This window comes from Orycteropus afer, unplaced genomic scaffold (genome assembly GCF_000298275.1).
Source record: "Orycteropus afer afer isolate SDZICR_OR568_19922 unplaced genomic scaffold, OryAfe1.0 scaffold00744, whole genome shotgun sequence".
Lineage (NCBI taxonomy): Eukaryota > Metazoa > Chordata > Mammalia > Tubulidentata > Orycteropodidae > Orycteropus > Orycteropus afer.
In genome coordinates, this window is record NW_006922331.1 from 900,651 (window position 1) to 916,805 (window position 16,155).

The following is a 16,155-nucleotide window of genomic DNA, read 5'->3' on the forward strand; positions in this document are numbered from 1 at the left end:
GCTACCAGAGCTCCCATGCCATATATTAGGGCCCCTAAATTTGTCCCTAGTTTTTCCTTGAGGAACTCTATAGTTTTAGGTTTCACAATTAAGCCCTTGATCCATCTGGAGTTTGTTTTTGTGTATGGTGTGAGGTACAGATCTTGTTTCATTTTTCTGCAAATGAATATCCAGTTTTGCCAGCACCATTTGTTAATCAAATATTCTCTTCTCCATTTAATGGATTTTGGCCCTTTGTCAAAGATCAGCTGACCATAGGTCGATGGATCTATTTCTCGGTTGTAGATTTTTCTAGACTATGTTTTCACTGAGAAGCCCTGATGGCATAGTGCCTAAGGCATTTGATTGCTAACCAGAAGGCTGGCAATTCAAACCCACCAGCCACTCCTCGGAAGGAAGATGGGGCAATCTACTTTCATAGTGATACTGCCTTGGAAACCCAAGGAGGGGTCTCTATGAGTCAAAATTGACTCAACGGCATATTACAACAACAACAACAACAACATGTTTTCACTGAGGAGACAGCTTTTCAAGTTAAGTTTTAACTACTCATTCCTCTTGAACTCAAACTCAAGGTCTTCCTCCTATTCTCTTATGGCCACTAAAACTTCAAACTTGAAGACCAAGTTTGGTAAATGTCATCAGGGCCTCCACCATGTCAGTGTCAACTTAAAAAACAAGAAACTAAGGTTGCTGTCCAGTCAATTCTGACTCATGGGCCCACATGTGTCAGAGAACTGAGTGTTGTTGGCTTTTCAATGGCTGTTGTTTTTTTTTTTTTTTCCCAGCAGTAGATTGCCAGGTCTTTCTTCCAAGGAACCTCTGGATGTACCCCAGCCTCCAACCTTGTGGTTAGCAGCCCAGCACACTAACTGTTGGCACCTTTCAGGGGCTCCAGTGTCAGCTTCACTCTTGATGTCAATTCCCTCTTTGATTTCAGCCTCTAGAAATGTCCTCTCTTTCTCATGAGCTCACTAAGAACTTAGAAGATATTTGGTGTATTTCAACCAGAATTTTTAGGCATTTTGTAATAGGAAGCATTTCACAAAATGGAATCAATACATCCACCACTCCTTTGACAGTTTGTCATCCTGTGGTGGCCTGCATGTTGCTGTGAGGCTGGAGGCTATGCCACCAGTATTTCAAACACCAGGAAGGTCACCCATGGTGGACAGGTTTCAGCAGAGCTTACTGAGTAAGACAGATTCAGAAGAAGGAAGGGGCCATCCACTTCTCAAAGAATTGACCAGTGAAAACCTTATGAATAGCAGTGAAACACTGTCTGATATGTTACTGGAAAACTTTATGAATAGCCCTGAAACACTGTCCAATATAGTGCTGGAAGATGAGCCCCTCAGATTGGAAGGCACTCAGAATACAGCTGGGGAAGAGCTGCCTCCTCAGAACAGAGCCAACCTTAACGATGTGGATGGAGTAAAGCCTTCGGGACCTCCATTTGCTGATGGCACTTGACTCAAAATGGGAAGAAACAGCTGCAAATATCCATTAATAATTGGAACATGGATTGTATGAAAAACAGGAAAAGTGGAAGTTGTCAAAAATGAAATGGAACACAAAAAGATCAATATCCAAGACATCAGTGAGCTGCAACAGACTGGAATTGGCTATTTTGAATCACACAACTACTATGCCGGGAATGATAAATTGAAGAGAAATGGCATGGCATTCATCATCACAAAGAATGTTTTAAGCTCCATTCTAAAGTACAGTGCTGTCAGTGATAGGATACTATCCACACACCTACAAGGAAGACCAGTTAATATGATTATTATTCAAAGTTATGCACCAACCACTAAAGCCAAAGATGAGGAAATTGAAGACTTTTCACCAACTTCTGCCGTCTGAAGCTGACCCAACATGCAACCAAGATGTGTTGACTATCACTGGTGATTGGAATGGAAAAGCTGGAAACAAAGCAGCAGCTGGTTGGGACTGGTTGGGAAATAGGACTCTGGTGGTGGAAATGACACCGGAGATCATATGATAGAATTTTGCAAGACCGACTACTTATTCACTGCAAATACCTTTTTTCAACAAAGTAAATGGTGGCTCTAAACGTGGACCTGACCAGCTAGAACATACAGGAATCAGATTGACTACATGTATGGAAAGAGAAGCTCAATATCTTCAGTCAAAACAAGGCCAGGAATGACTGGGACAGACCATCAATTGCTCACATGCAAGTTCAAACTAAAACTGAAGAAAATTAAAACAAACTCATGAGAGCCAAAATACAACCTTGATTATATGCCACCTGAATTTAGAGACCATCTGAAGAACACATTTGATGCACTGAACATGAATGACTGAAGGCCACATGAGTTGTGGGATGACATCAAGGACATCATGCATGAAGGAAGCAAAAGGTCATTAAAAAATAGGAAAGGAAGAGAAGACCAAAAAGGATGTCAGAAGAAACTCTAAAACTTGCTCTTGAATGCATAGTAGCTGTTCTGGTTACCTAGTACTGCTCTGACAAGATATGCCACAAATGGGATGACTTTAACAAACAGGAGTTTATTCTTTTACAGTTTGGAGGCTTTAAGTCTGAGTTCAAGTTGCCAGGCTCTAAGGGCTGGGTGAAAGCCCCTCAGCCTTGGGCTTCAGCTCTGCCTCCTGCACCCAGCCCACTGGAGCTAGAGGCTTTTCTTCACTCAGACAGCTGCTGGCTGTTGAGGCTGACAAGCCCAAGGTTGACAAGTAAAAAGGCACAGTCCCAATGTTACCAAACCACAGGGCAGGCCATTAATTGAAGTCCATTGAAAGTCTCAAGGTCGGCAGAGCATGGCAGGCTGCTGAACAACAACACAGCTACATAGGGTTTAAGTGTGCCATAAGCTAGAGACCATTCCCCAAGGCATTTCCTTATACACAGGAAGCAGACCACATCCCTAAGGCAGCTACCGAGCTGCTCCCAGTAGATTCCACCATGGAGTGGATCACCAGTCTCATCATGGGGAATACGACATCCAGCTGCCCAGCCACTCAGCCAGGCCCAGCCAGGTTGACACACAAACTGAACTACCGCAATAGCTAATGCAAATGGACAAAATGACAAGGTAAAAGAGCTGAACAGAAGATTTCAAATGGCAGCTCGAGAAGATAAAGTCAATTATTATAATAAAATGTACAAAGACCTGAAGTTAGAAAACCAGAAGGGAAGAACACTCTCAGCATTTCTCAAGCTGAAGGAACTGAAGAAAAAATTCAAGCCTTGAGTTGCAATACTGAAGGATTCCATGGGCAAAATACTGAATGATGCAGGAAGCATCCAAAGAAGATGGAAGGCGTACACGGAGTCACTATTAAAAAGAATTGATCAAGCACAAGTATTTAGCAAACACTCAATCATTTATTTTTTTAAACTTTGTTTTAAGCAACAAAGGAAGTGATAATACGATTCATAAACAAAATGAGCTCAGCATAGAAAATTATATGGAACAAAGAATCAGCACCATGAAAAAGCATGTAACAAAAATGACAGAAACAAATTCATAGTTGACAATAATTACTTATCTGGCAAGGGACTTATCTCTAAGATTTATAGAAAACTCCAACACCTCAACACCAAAGTAATTAACAATCCAATTGAAAAATGGGCAGAAGACATGAATAGACATTTCACCAAGGAGGATATTCAGGTGGGCAGCTAATACATGAAGAGATGCTCACAATCATTGGCCATAAGAGAGATGCAAATCAAAACAACAATGAGATACCTTCTCACCCCAGCACTGATGGCAAGGTTCAACAAGACAGAAAATAACAAATGTTGGTGGGGATGTGGAGAGATTGGGGCTCTCATACACTGCTGGTGGGACTGTGAAGTGATACAGCTACTGTGAAAAGCAATATGGCGATTCCTTAGAAAGCTGGAATTGGAGATGCCATTTGACCCAGCAATCCCATTACCAGGTATATATCCTAGAGAGGTGAGAGCCAGGACAGGAACAGATATATACACACTCATGTTCATCACAGCACTATTTGCAATAGCAAAAAGATGGAAACAACCTACATGCCCATCAGCAGAAGACAGGATGACCAAACTACTATGGTACATACACATAATGGAATGGTATACAGCACTAAAGAATAATGTAGAGTCTGCAAAACACTGCATAATGTGGATGAACTTGGAGGACATCATGCTTAGTGAAATAAGTCAATCACAGAAGGACAAATATAGTATTAGTTCATTGTTGTGGAGAGTCAAGGAAAGGTTTATATATGGAGGGAAACTTTCTTTGTTGATTGCCAGGGGTGGGAGGGGAGAGGGGGAACACTGTAAAAAAAAATTGACCCATGTTACTTTAGTTTTGTGTATTTCACTGTACATAAATTATATTTCAATAAAATGCATTGAAAAAAGAATTGGTCAATGTTCATCTATTTCAGGAGGGAGCATATGATCAAGATGCAATGGTGTTGAAAGAAGTCAAAGTTGCACTGGAAGGAACTGACAAAAAACAAGCCTCCAGGAATTGATGAAATACCTATTGAGATGTTTCCACAAGTGGACACAGTGTTAGAGGCACTTACTTGTCTATGCCAAGAAATTTGGAAGACAGCAACCTGACCAACTGACTGAAAGGAATACATATTTGTGCCCATTCCAAAGAGAGGTGATCCAACAGAATGTGGAAATTATCAAACAATATCATTAATATCACACACCATTACAATTCTGTTGAAGATAATTAAAAAATGATTGCCTCTTCATTGACAGGGAACTACCAGAGATTCAAGCCAGATTCAGAAGAGGATGTGGAATGAGGGATATCATTGCTGATGTCAGATGGATCTTGGCTGAAAGCAAAGAATACCAGATACTTGTGTTTTACTGACTGTGCAAAAACATTTGACTGTGTGGATCATAACAAATCATGGATAACACTGAGAAGAATGGGAATTCCAGAACACTTAATTGTGCTCATGAGGAACCTGTACATAGACCAAGAGGCTGTCATTCAAACAGAACAAGGGAACACTGCATGGTTTAAAATCAGGAAGAGAGTGCATGAAGGTTGTATCCTTTCACCCTACTTGCTCAATCTGCCTGCTGAGCAAATAATCTGAAAAGCTGGACTATATGAAGAAGAGCATGGCATCAGGATTGGAGGAAGGTTCATTGACAACCTGCAATACGCTGAAGACACAACCTTGCTTGCTGAAAGTGAAGATGGCTTGAAGCACTTAGTGATGAAGATCAAACACTACAGTCTTCAATATGGATTACACCTCAACATCAAGAAATCAAAAATCTTCACAACAAGACCAATAAGCAACATCAGGATAAATGAAGAAAAGGCTGAAGTTGTCAAGGGTTTCATTTTACTTGGATCCATGATCAACACCCATGGAAGCAGCAGTCAAGAAATCAGATGCCTAGAGTGGGTGAATAATGTGGAACAAAACTCAAAATCATTTGGAAAAAAAAAAAGGGGGGGCGGAGAGGCCAGGTTTGCTGGTCTGATAGAGCCTGGCTGAACCCCTGAAACTATGGCCCCTAGCTGCCCTTCAGGTCTGGAATTGAACCCATACCTGGGGCTTCCAGCCAAACAGAAGACAGGCATATGGCTGAACATTTATATCAGGTAGATATACTCCTTGGAGTGATCAATCATGGGGGAATAGAAGGGCAGTGTTTGCACAGGGAGACAACTCAGGGGGCAGGAGTGCATGGGAGAGAAGGACACAGGGAAGAGGTAACTATGGGGAGGAAGTGAAAAAAGAGCTGTCACATTGTGGAAAATTGCAGTCAATGTCATGAGACAAAATGTGTATGAACTGCTGTATGGAAAACTAATTTGCTCTGTCCACTTTCACCCAAATCACAATAAAAATTAAAAAAAAAATCAGATGCAATATTGCACTGGGAAAATCTACTGCAAAAGAGCTCTTTAAAGTGTTAAGGAGCAAAGATGTCACTTTAAAGACTAAGGTGAGCCTGACCCAAGCCATGGTATTTTCAGTCACCTCAAATGCATGTGAAAGCTAGACAATAGTAAGGAAGACTGAAGAAGAGTTGATGCCTTTGAGTTGTGGTGTTGGTGAAGATTACTGAAAATACCATTTACTACCAGAAGAACAAACATCTGTCCTGGAAGAAGTGCAGCCGGAATGCTCCTTGGAAGGGAGAATGGCCAGACTTCGTCTCACCTACTTTGGTCAAGTTGTCAGAAGGGACCATTCCCTGGAGAAGGATCTTATGTTTGGTAAAATAGAGGGTCAGGGAAAAAGGGGAAGACCCTCAATGATAGGACTGGCACCATGGCCGTGACAACGGGCTCAAGCATAGCAAGGGTTGTGAGGATGTCGCAGGACCGGCAGTGTTTCATTCTGTTGTACACAGGGTCGCTATGAGTGGGAGACAACTTGATGGCACCCAACAACAAAAATAACAACACATATAAATAATAAAGAATCAGGAAATAGAATTTTAAGAAAACCATTTACAATAGGAACCCAATATCATGAGATTCCTAGGAAACAGACAAGTGTGCAGGTCGTGGGCTGTGAATGTCCATGGCATCAGTGTTGGGACAGTGAACATTGGAAGCCATGTCAAGCCTGTCAACTGAGAACTGGTTGCAAACGTTTGGTGCATATACACAGTGGATCAAAATCCTTCCATTCAAAATGAAAATGGTGACACTTACTGACTGATATGAAAAGATGCCTGTGAAAGTGGCAACTATTGGTCTCTCCTCATCCAGAGCAAAGAAGAGTGAAAAACATCAAAGATGCATGGAAACTGTTAGTCCAAAGGACTAGTGGACCATGAGAACTTCGATCTATATGACCCAGAGACTAGAAGAACTAGATGGTGCCTGGCTACCACTGCCCACCACTTGGAATGGGATCAAAATTGGAAGTCCTGGATAGAGTGGGAGAAAAATGTGGAATAAAACTCAAAATAATAAAAAAGACCAACTTAGTGGTCTGATAGAGCCTGGTGGAACCTCCAAGACTATGGTCTTGTATCACCCTTTGGGCCTAGAATTGAACTCACTCCCATGGCTTAACTCTCAACCAAACAATAGGCAGGCCTACGGGCTGAACACCTACAACAGGGAGATGCGTTCCTTAGAACAATCAGCCAAAAAAAGAGAGATGCCTCTGATACCTATCAGAGTAAAAAATAAAAACATACAGTTTCTGTAAAATAATTCCTACATCCTTTCTGTTTCTATGTAAAGGCGCCTGGAAACATGCTCCCACAGATATGGTAGAATCCCACTTCTTGTGGGATTTGGGTGGCTTCATCTTTGAATTGTACTTTGTGCATTTTTATAATGAAAGTGTGTCATTTTTATCTGAAAGGCCAGTGTTCTATCTTTTAGCCTGAGCGATGGCAACAAAGACATTCTTTCAAATGGGTGTGTGCACTGTATACTGTCTTCTGATCTACGCCTTACCATAAAATAACACAGTGGAAGACCATATATAACCCTCAATGATCACAACAAAAAATGATGTTATTTTCCACTTTAGAAATAAATGATGCTTCTTCAGACAGTGACTGGGAAGATGGAAAAAGGAGAATGGTTTCTGTGTCTGATAGGACTATGGGAGAAATTTCCTTTAAAAATTAAGTTTCATATGTTGCTATGTGCCGTTGAGTCGGGCTCAACTCATAGCAACCCCTCCTTGGGTTTCTGAGGCAGTATCACTATGGAAGTAGGTTGCCCAACCTTTCTTCCAAGGAGTGGCTTGGGTTTGAACTGCCAGCCTTCTCGTTAGCAGTCAAGTGCCTTAGGCACTATGCTACTAGAGATCCTGTATAGCTTCATATAAGGAAAAAAAAAAACAAAAAAAACCAAGAAACAAAACACTGCTATGGAGTCAGTTCCGACCCACAGCACCCCTAGAGGACAGAGTGGAACTGCCCCACAGGGTCTCCAAGGCTGTCAGTCTTCATGGAAGCAACACTCAAACCACACCCACTGCCTGGAGTCCATTCTGACCCACAGCGCCCCTAGAGGACAGAGTGGAGCTGCCCCAGAGGGTCTCCAAGGCTGTCAGTTTTCACAGAAGCAAAGCCCAAACCACACCCACTGCCGTGGAGTCGGTTCCCACTCACAGCGCCCCTAGAGGACAGAGTGGAACTGCCCCCACAGGGTCTTCAGGGCTGTCAATCTTTATGGAAGCCGACTACCTCATCTTTCTCCCTTGGAGCAGCTGGTGAGTTCCAACCACTGATCTTTTTGGTTAGCAGCCAAATTTGTTAACCACTACACTACCAGAGCACCTCATAATTTATTATGTATGCCATAAATAAAGGAGCTCTGGTGGCATATTGCCAAAGGCATTTGGCTGCTAACCAGAAGGCTGGCGGTTCAAACCCACCAGTCACTCCTCGGAAGGAAGATGGGGCAATCTACTTCTATAGTGATACCGCCTTGGAAACCCCTTTGGCCAGGAAACCTGACCGCTGGGTAGAGCCAGGCACTGTGGCCGTGCGACTGCACAGACGTGATGCATCAAACACACGGAGGTTGGCGCCCACGTACCTGATCAGTGCACCAGGAGTACAAGGAGAGGATGGGGAGGCCAAAGACAATTCCAGGCCAGGGAAGGTCTCCACTGACAGCGTCTCGGAAGATATGGAAAGAATCCGGCCGAGGGCTGTAGCATTCCGGCTTGGCAGTCCAGTTCCCTTCACTGACGACACTCGGGATGGCGTGCAGGTACTCCTCCCGTAGGCCCTGGTATCCTCCTACTTCCTTAAAGGCTCAAAGACCATAGTAGTATCAGCACCTTACAGAGCAGAGTCACACTCGCCTGAAGGGCCAGATGGCCACGGCTCAGTGTGACTGACTCTATCTGACGGGTAAGGAGCAACTGTAAAAGATGGTGATTGATGGACTGACGGTCACCCTCACGTGCCCAAGAAAGGAGCAACTCTTCCAAAGAGCAAGACTCATCAGTGGTATCATGGTGGTAGTGTGCCCCGCACCCCTTGTCCTCCTGCATGGGAGCCCTCTTTCCAGGTGCACCCCATTCTGTGTGGTGAGAAGGCCCCAGTCAACTGCTCCATTCGCATCCGGCATGTGACTCGGGCCTGGACAGTGCCCCATCCCTGGGCGACAACTGATGTGTCAGGAATGGATATGTGCCCCCAGCTGGTCTATAAGAATTGCCCCAGAATTCTCCTGCATCATTCCTGTGGGGGTTAGGAGCTCGCATGGCACTTGGACGCTGTTTTGTCTCCCTGGCTCATTGAGGACCCTGGATCGAGCCCTGGTTGAAGGAAGTGTATGCCTGGGATTTGTCATTATGGAGCCAAAAATAGTACTTATTTGCTTCCATTAGTTTTGAACTAAAGTTGTGTCACCAGCTATCCACAAAACCAAACTCACTGCTGTCAAGTCGATTCTGACTCATAGTGACCCCTCCTTGGGTTTCCGAGGCAGTATCACTATGGAAGTAGATTGCCCAACCTTCCTTCTGGGGAGTGGCTGGTATGTTTGAACTGCCATCCTTCTGGTTAGCAGTCAAATGCCTGGGCTCTACGCCACCAGAACTCCTACCAGCTATCTAAGGATCCCTAAAATGGAAATGAATATTCTTTCAGCAATGCCAGCAACACTTCCATGACCCTTCATATTTGAAATTTTCTTCAGCACCCGTGGCATTTTTCCTCCCAATTTCCTAAGTGGTGTAAATTCTTAACACTAAAGCAAGATATATTTTTAAAGGCCTTAGCCAATAATCCACTGGCTTTACTAACAACTATTTCTTAAAAACGTTAGCATATAAAAACATGTTCCTTTGATAAAAACTTCATCTCTGAAATGGGTTCACAGTCCTCTGGAGTCAGGACTAGTTGATGAGTGGGCAATGAAGGACCAAAAAAACCACACTCACTGCTGTGGAGTCCACTCTGCCCCACAGCACCCCTAGAGGACAGAGTGGAACTGCCCCACAGGGTCTCCAAGGCTGTCAGTCTTCATGGAAGCAAAGCCCAAACCACACCCACTGCCTGGAGTCCATTCTGACCCACAGCGCCCCTAGAGGACAGAGTGGAACTGCCCACAGGGTCTCCCAGGCTGTCAGTCTTCATGGAAGCAAAGCCCAAACCACACCCACTGCCTGGAGTCCATTCTGACCCACAGCGCCCCTAGAGGACAGAGTGGAACTGCCCCACAAGGGTCTCCCAGGCTGTCAATTTTTACAGAAGCCAACTGTCACATCTCTCTGCCACGGAGCAGCTGGTGGGTTTGAACCTCAGGTTTTGGTTATCAGTCTAATGCTTTAACTGCCACACCACAGAGCTCCTCTTACCTGGACAGATGGGTTTAATCAAATGGGTAAGGGGAGAGGGGTCCACGTGGAGAGGAACCGCCTGGTGAGCATTAGTGTGTGCCACCCAGATGGCTCCTATTTTCCCTGCTCCTATCACTCTCCTCCCGTTTCTTCTGAACTGAGCAGAAGTTCTACCCCTCTTTGCTGTGAGACCTTCAGATGGCACTCGGGTCCTGAGGGCCTTGTTCTCTTCACCTGAGAGATGAGGGTGCTGAAGTGACCCCAGGCAGTGCTCAGAATCAAAGGTTTCACCCACCTTGCCAGGACCCTCAAGTCTTACTTACCAAAGACCATTAACACGATGAATCCCAAAAGCATAATCACAGCTTGCAAGGTGTCGGTATACACCACGGCGGCTAAACCACCTGAATGGGCATATTAGGTGAACATTTACATCAGGTAGATACACTCCTAGGAGAGATCAATCATGGGAGAACAGAAGGGCTGTGTGTGCACAGGGAGACAGCTCAGGGGACAGGAGCGCATGGGAGGGAAGGACACAGCGAAGAGGTAACTATGGGGAGGAAGTGGGAGGGAGCTGTTGCATTGTGGGAGATTGTAGTCAATGTCATGAGACAAAGTGTATGTGAGCTGCTGTATGGAAAGTGAATTTGCTCTGCAAACTTTCACCCAAATCACAATTTAGAAAATAAATAAATGCATTTGGTAGCCTCTTAAAAAAAAAAAAAAGAATTGGCCAGAGAGAAGAAAGCCGTATCTGACCCTGTCTGCTGACAGTCACTTGAGCCCACCTTTGTTCCTTATCTTTTTTTCACCCCATATTCTGACATCTTTGTACCTAGGACCTTTGGTGGTGCTGTGGTTAAAGCCCTGGGATGCTAACCAGGTCAGCAGTTGGAACCCACCAGCAGCTCGGAGGGAGAAAGATGAGGCCGGTAGTCAGCTTCCATGAAGACTGACAGCTTTGGAGACCCTGTAGGGCAGTTCCACTCTGTCCTATAGAGGCGCTGTGAGTGGGATTGACTCCCCTGCTGTTAGTGTGGTTAGGCTTTGCAGTGGGTGTGGTTTGGGCTTCGCTTCCATGAGGACTGACAGCCTTGGAGACCCTGTAGGGCAGTTCCACTCTGTCCTCTAGGGGCGCTGTGAGTGGGAATTGACTCCATGGCAGTGGGTGTGGTTTGGGCTTTGCTTATGTGAAGATTGACAGCCTTAGAGACTCTCTAGAGCAGTTCCACTCTGTCTTCTAGGGGTGCTGTGGGTCAGAATCCACTCCATGGCAATGGGTTTTTCACAACTACTTAGGATGTCTTGGAGGGTATGAAAAGTGTGAAACATGCCCAGCTTCTGACCAAAAGGTTGGAGGTTTGAGTCCATCCAGAGGCACCTTGGAAAAAAAGCCTGTTGATCTACTTCTGAAAAACCCTATGGAGTTCTGCTCTAATGCACGTGGAGGTGCCAGGGAACGGTCCCTGGTTTTACATTTGACTTTCTCCCAGCTCGGCCTTGACACATCCTGTTTTCTCTCTTTAATATCCTCCATGATCTTTCACTGGGATCTTATCTTGCTCTTCTATGCCCTAATGTCCCTTTACTTACCTTTTTTTTTTTTTTTTTGATGAATGCAAGTCTGGTAGTTTTCTTAGACAGAAACTGACATCCTGAGTCTCAGAAGCTCAGTTTGGAAGCAATGCTAGAGGCTACCTAGTGCCCTGCATCCACCTAACCCTGTAAAAACCAAAACCAAACTCACTGCCATCGAGTCGATCCCAACTCATAGCGACCCCTCCTTGGGCTTCCGAGGCAGTATGTCTATGGAAGTAGATTGCCCAGTCTTCCTTCCAAGGAGTGGCTGGTGGGTTTGAACTGCCATCCTTCTGGTTAGCAGTCAAATGCCTTAGGCACTAAGCCACCAGAGTTCCTACCTAACCTAACCCTGTAGTAATGCAAAACCACTGAACAGGGGTCTCGCTGTTGGCACAGGTGAAGACCTTCACCCCTCCCATCACAGCTGTCATCTTCTGGAAGACCCCTCCTGTTAGGAAAGTCCTCCTCCCAGAGCAGATCTCAACCTCCCTAAGATGACCAGCCCTCGGTGCTAGCTTCATCCACAGGATTCAGTCAGAAGCCCTCTGGCTAACTCTTCATCCAGAGAACCACCCTGTAAAGACAGGAGAACAGCCAGCCTGTCACCTCAACTCTTCTGGGAGCAAGCCGATCCTCCAATTCTTGCATCAATGAGCCTACTGCTGCTTAGTGGATGCTGACTCAGCGCCCCTAGAGGACAGAGTGGAACTGCCCTAGAAGGTCTTCCTGGCTGTCAATATTCATGGAAGCAAAGCCCAAACCACACTCATTGCCAGGGCATGGATTCCGACCCCCAGCGCCCCTAGAGGACAGAGTGGAACTGCCCCAGATGGTCTCCAAGGCTGTCAATCAATCTTCACGGAAGCAAAGCCCAAACCACACCCACTGCCCTGGAGTCCATTCTGACCCACAGTGCCCCTAGAAGACAGAGTGGAACTGCCTCACAGGGTTTCCCAGGCTGTCAATCTTCATAGAAGCAAAGGCCAAACCAAACCCATTGCAAAGCCCCAACCACACCCACTGCAGTGGAGTTGATTCCAACTCACAGCGCCCCTAGAGGACAGAGTGGAACTGCCCCAGAGGGTCTCCAAGGCTGTCAATCTTCACAGAAGCAAAGCCCAAACCAAACCCACTGCTGTGGAGTAGAATTCAGACCCACAGCGCCCCTAGAGGACAGAGTGGAACTGTCCCACAGGGTCTCCAAGGCTGTTAGTATTCTTTGCTAATATCATGACTCAACTGCGTCAACTCTTCTTCAGTCTTCCTCATTCATTACCCAGCTCTCACATCTACAGAGGCAAGTGCAAAAGCCATGGCTTGGGTCAGGAACACCTTAATCTTCAAGGTGACATCTTTACTCCTTAACACTTTAAAGAAGTCTTTTACAGCAGATGTGCCCAGTGCAGAATGTCCTTCTGGTTGAGTATAACCTCCTGCATACTAAACCTTGTTTCACAGTTTTTATGCGATGAAGATGTATTTCAGGAGTAGGCTGGGTAAGACCCACAACTTTTTCTGACAATAAAGTCTTATTGGTACACACCCATGTTCATTTACCTATCATCTGGGGCTGTTCTCATGCTACTATAGCAGAGCTGAAGAGCTGAGCAGAGGCCTGGCCTGCAGGCACTAGGATATTTATTATCTGGCTCTTTACAGCCTCAGTTTGCTGCTCTCAGTTTGTAAACAACTGAGCCCAGGATCTCCAACCTCAACACTATGATCAAATTGGGCTAGAGATCTGTGTGCTGTAGGGGGCTGTCCTGAGAGCTGTAAAATGTCCCACAGCATCCTGGTCTCTACCCATTAGTTGCCAGTAGCAACCCCCAGTTGTGGCAGTCCAAAAGATCTCCAGACGCTGTCAAATGTCCCCTGTGGAGCAGCATTCCCTCTGGAGAACACTGATCCAGGGCATTCTGCTCCCAGCCTGATTGCCTGCACCTTGACCGTGAAACGAAGGGATCCTGACAGGAGACGTTTGCACATGAGGGCTTTACACTCCTAGCTCTCTTCCACTAGAGGAACTGCCAGGGCATGTGTCAGCCACCAAGAGTGCCCCTGTGACTATGACAGGGAGTGGCGGGAACTCCTACACCCAAAACCAAGCAAAGATGGCAGAGGACAAAAGTGGCCCCATCGAAGACGGCAGAAGAGGCAGACAGACTGCATAGAACCTCTGCAACAAAGAAAAGGGTTAACACAGAAGATAATCCTGAAGCCCTGAGCTTTGAAGAGAAGGATACAGAAGTGGACTAAACTCCAACTAGTAGAAGAACCCGCATGAAAACACCAAAAAAGGAGACATATGGAGCTGCGGTCCAGCAGCGATCCTGATGGCACAGACAGCTTGGATATTGCCGAGTGGTGTTAGGACATAAGAATTAACCTAAAAATCAGTGCTGCTAGCCAGGGGCTGCACAGAGGACTGCACTGGTGGCCGGTGAATAAAAGGGGAAGCAGCAAAGAGAAAGGTGGGCTGAGCTGTGGACTTGTGCCTGTCTGGAGAGTGCAGCCATTTTGAATGTTTACAAGAGGTTCGACCATTTTGGATATTGAAAGTGACAACGCTCTCCCAGATTCCAGGGACTTAAGAACAGGCTCCATTTGCTGGGAATCACAAGGACATTCCAGATGCCAGCAACTGGAAGGTGTGACATTCCCCTTGTTACTCTTACACCCCACACCCTCTTGGTGAACAGAGGTGTGGCCATCCCTCACTCCCACCCACCTTCTGGGCCAGCAGGAATTCCACCCCAGTCTGTGTGCTCAGCTGGAGCCTGGGGGCCCTGCCCCACCCTGCCCCCATGTTTTATTTTTTTTTCCTTTCCTTTGTTTTAGTTTGTTTGTTTTTCTCTGTTTTAAAATATTTTTTCTTCTTCTTTTCTTGTCCTTTTTATTATTATTCTTTATCCTTCACTTGCCAGGTTCTAGTTTTCAGCTTTTCCTCTCTTCCCTGCTCCTGGTTCCCATTTTTTTTCTTTTTCATGCTTAATCCCATTCTTTGTTTTCTTTTTGCATTTTTCCCATTTTTCTTCATTATTATCCTACTCTACCATTTTTCTCTTATTGCCTTCTCCCCAGATACTGCAAGTTTTTTTTTTTTTTTTTTTTTTTTTTGGTGTGTGTGTGACTGTTCCTGTATGTTTATGTGGTGTGTTTTTTGTCTGCTTGCTTTTACTTTTTGGTGGTTGTTTTTGTCTAACTGAGTGGGAGATAGCAATGGTACCTGTATGATGCAACCACACCCACACCTTCCTGCAGCTGCATTTACTGAGTGAGAACCACCACTTCTTTCTCCACCAATGGGCCAATGATAAATGACCACCAAGAAGAGCCTGACTCATCCTTAACTGCTCTTCACAAACAGTTAACAGAGCTCTAAATACAACAATGTCACAATGTCTTGCAGACAACAGACCATCACAGTCCACACAAAGAAGCAAGATAAAGTAGTAGAAACAAGGGAGTGAGATACAGACCCAGAGCATGTCTCTGAGGAAGAAGCAGTATTGGAACTCCCTGATACAGAATTCAAAAGAATTATATTTAGGCCTCTTCAAAGGATTGAGAGACAGATCAGGGAAAACATTGGCAAAATTAAGGAAAACACAGACAAACCCTAGAACAATTATGGAAGAAAATATAAGAACAAAATGACAAAATAAATAAAAAGTTAGAAATGATACAAAATCTACAGAGAGAAATCCAGACGATTAATACTGAATTTTCAGAAATAGATAACACATTGAAAGGGCAAAGGAGTAGAATTGAGAATTGAATCAATGGAAGACAGAATTAATGAGATTGAAGACAAATACCCAAATACTTCTTTGGAAAGGGAGCAATCAGAAAAAAAGATCAAAATACAAGGAAGAAAGCCCAACGTTCATGTGGGATACCATCAAAAGGAATAACCTACATGTAATCAGAATTCCAGAAAAGGAAGTGAAAAAGAAAACCACAGAGAAAATTGTCCAAGATTTGTTAGGAGAGAACTTCCCTGATATGATGAAAGATGAGAATATATTCATTCAGAAAGTCCAATGAACCCCAAACAGGACAGACTCCAAAAGAAAATCACTAAGACATATCATCATCAAACGCATCAAAACCAAAGACAAAGAAAGAATCCAGAAAGCAGCACCAAAACCAAAAAACCAAACTCACTGCCGTTGAGTTGGATCTGACTCATAGTGACCCCCCTTGGGTTTCCAAGGCAGTATCACTATGGAAGTAGATTGCCTAACCTTCCTTCCAAGGAGTGGCTAGTGGGTTTGA

The 16,155-nt window shown here is 44.8% G+C and overlaps 1 protein-coding gene across 1 annotated transcript in view; it reads right to left on the minus strand.

Annotated features, from left to right (window-relative positions):
• Window positions 1-16,155, minus strand: part of LOC103211456 (sodium/glucose cotransporter 1-like) — a 92,424-nt gene that overhangs the window by 34,588 nt on the left and 41,681 nt on the right. Inside the window, exons 6-7 of the mRNA XM_007957404.1 lie at window positions 10,617-10,697; window positions 8,538-8,758 (exon numbers count right to left, since the gene is read on the minus strand). Coding sequence (XP_007955595.1) covers window positions 8,538-8,758; window positions 10,617-10,697 — 302 coding nt within the window. The remainder of the gene's footprint in view (window positions 1-8,537; window positions 8,759-10,616; window positions 10,698-16,155) is intronic.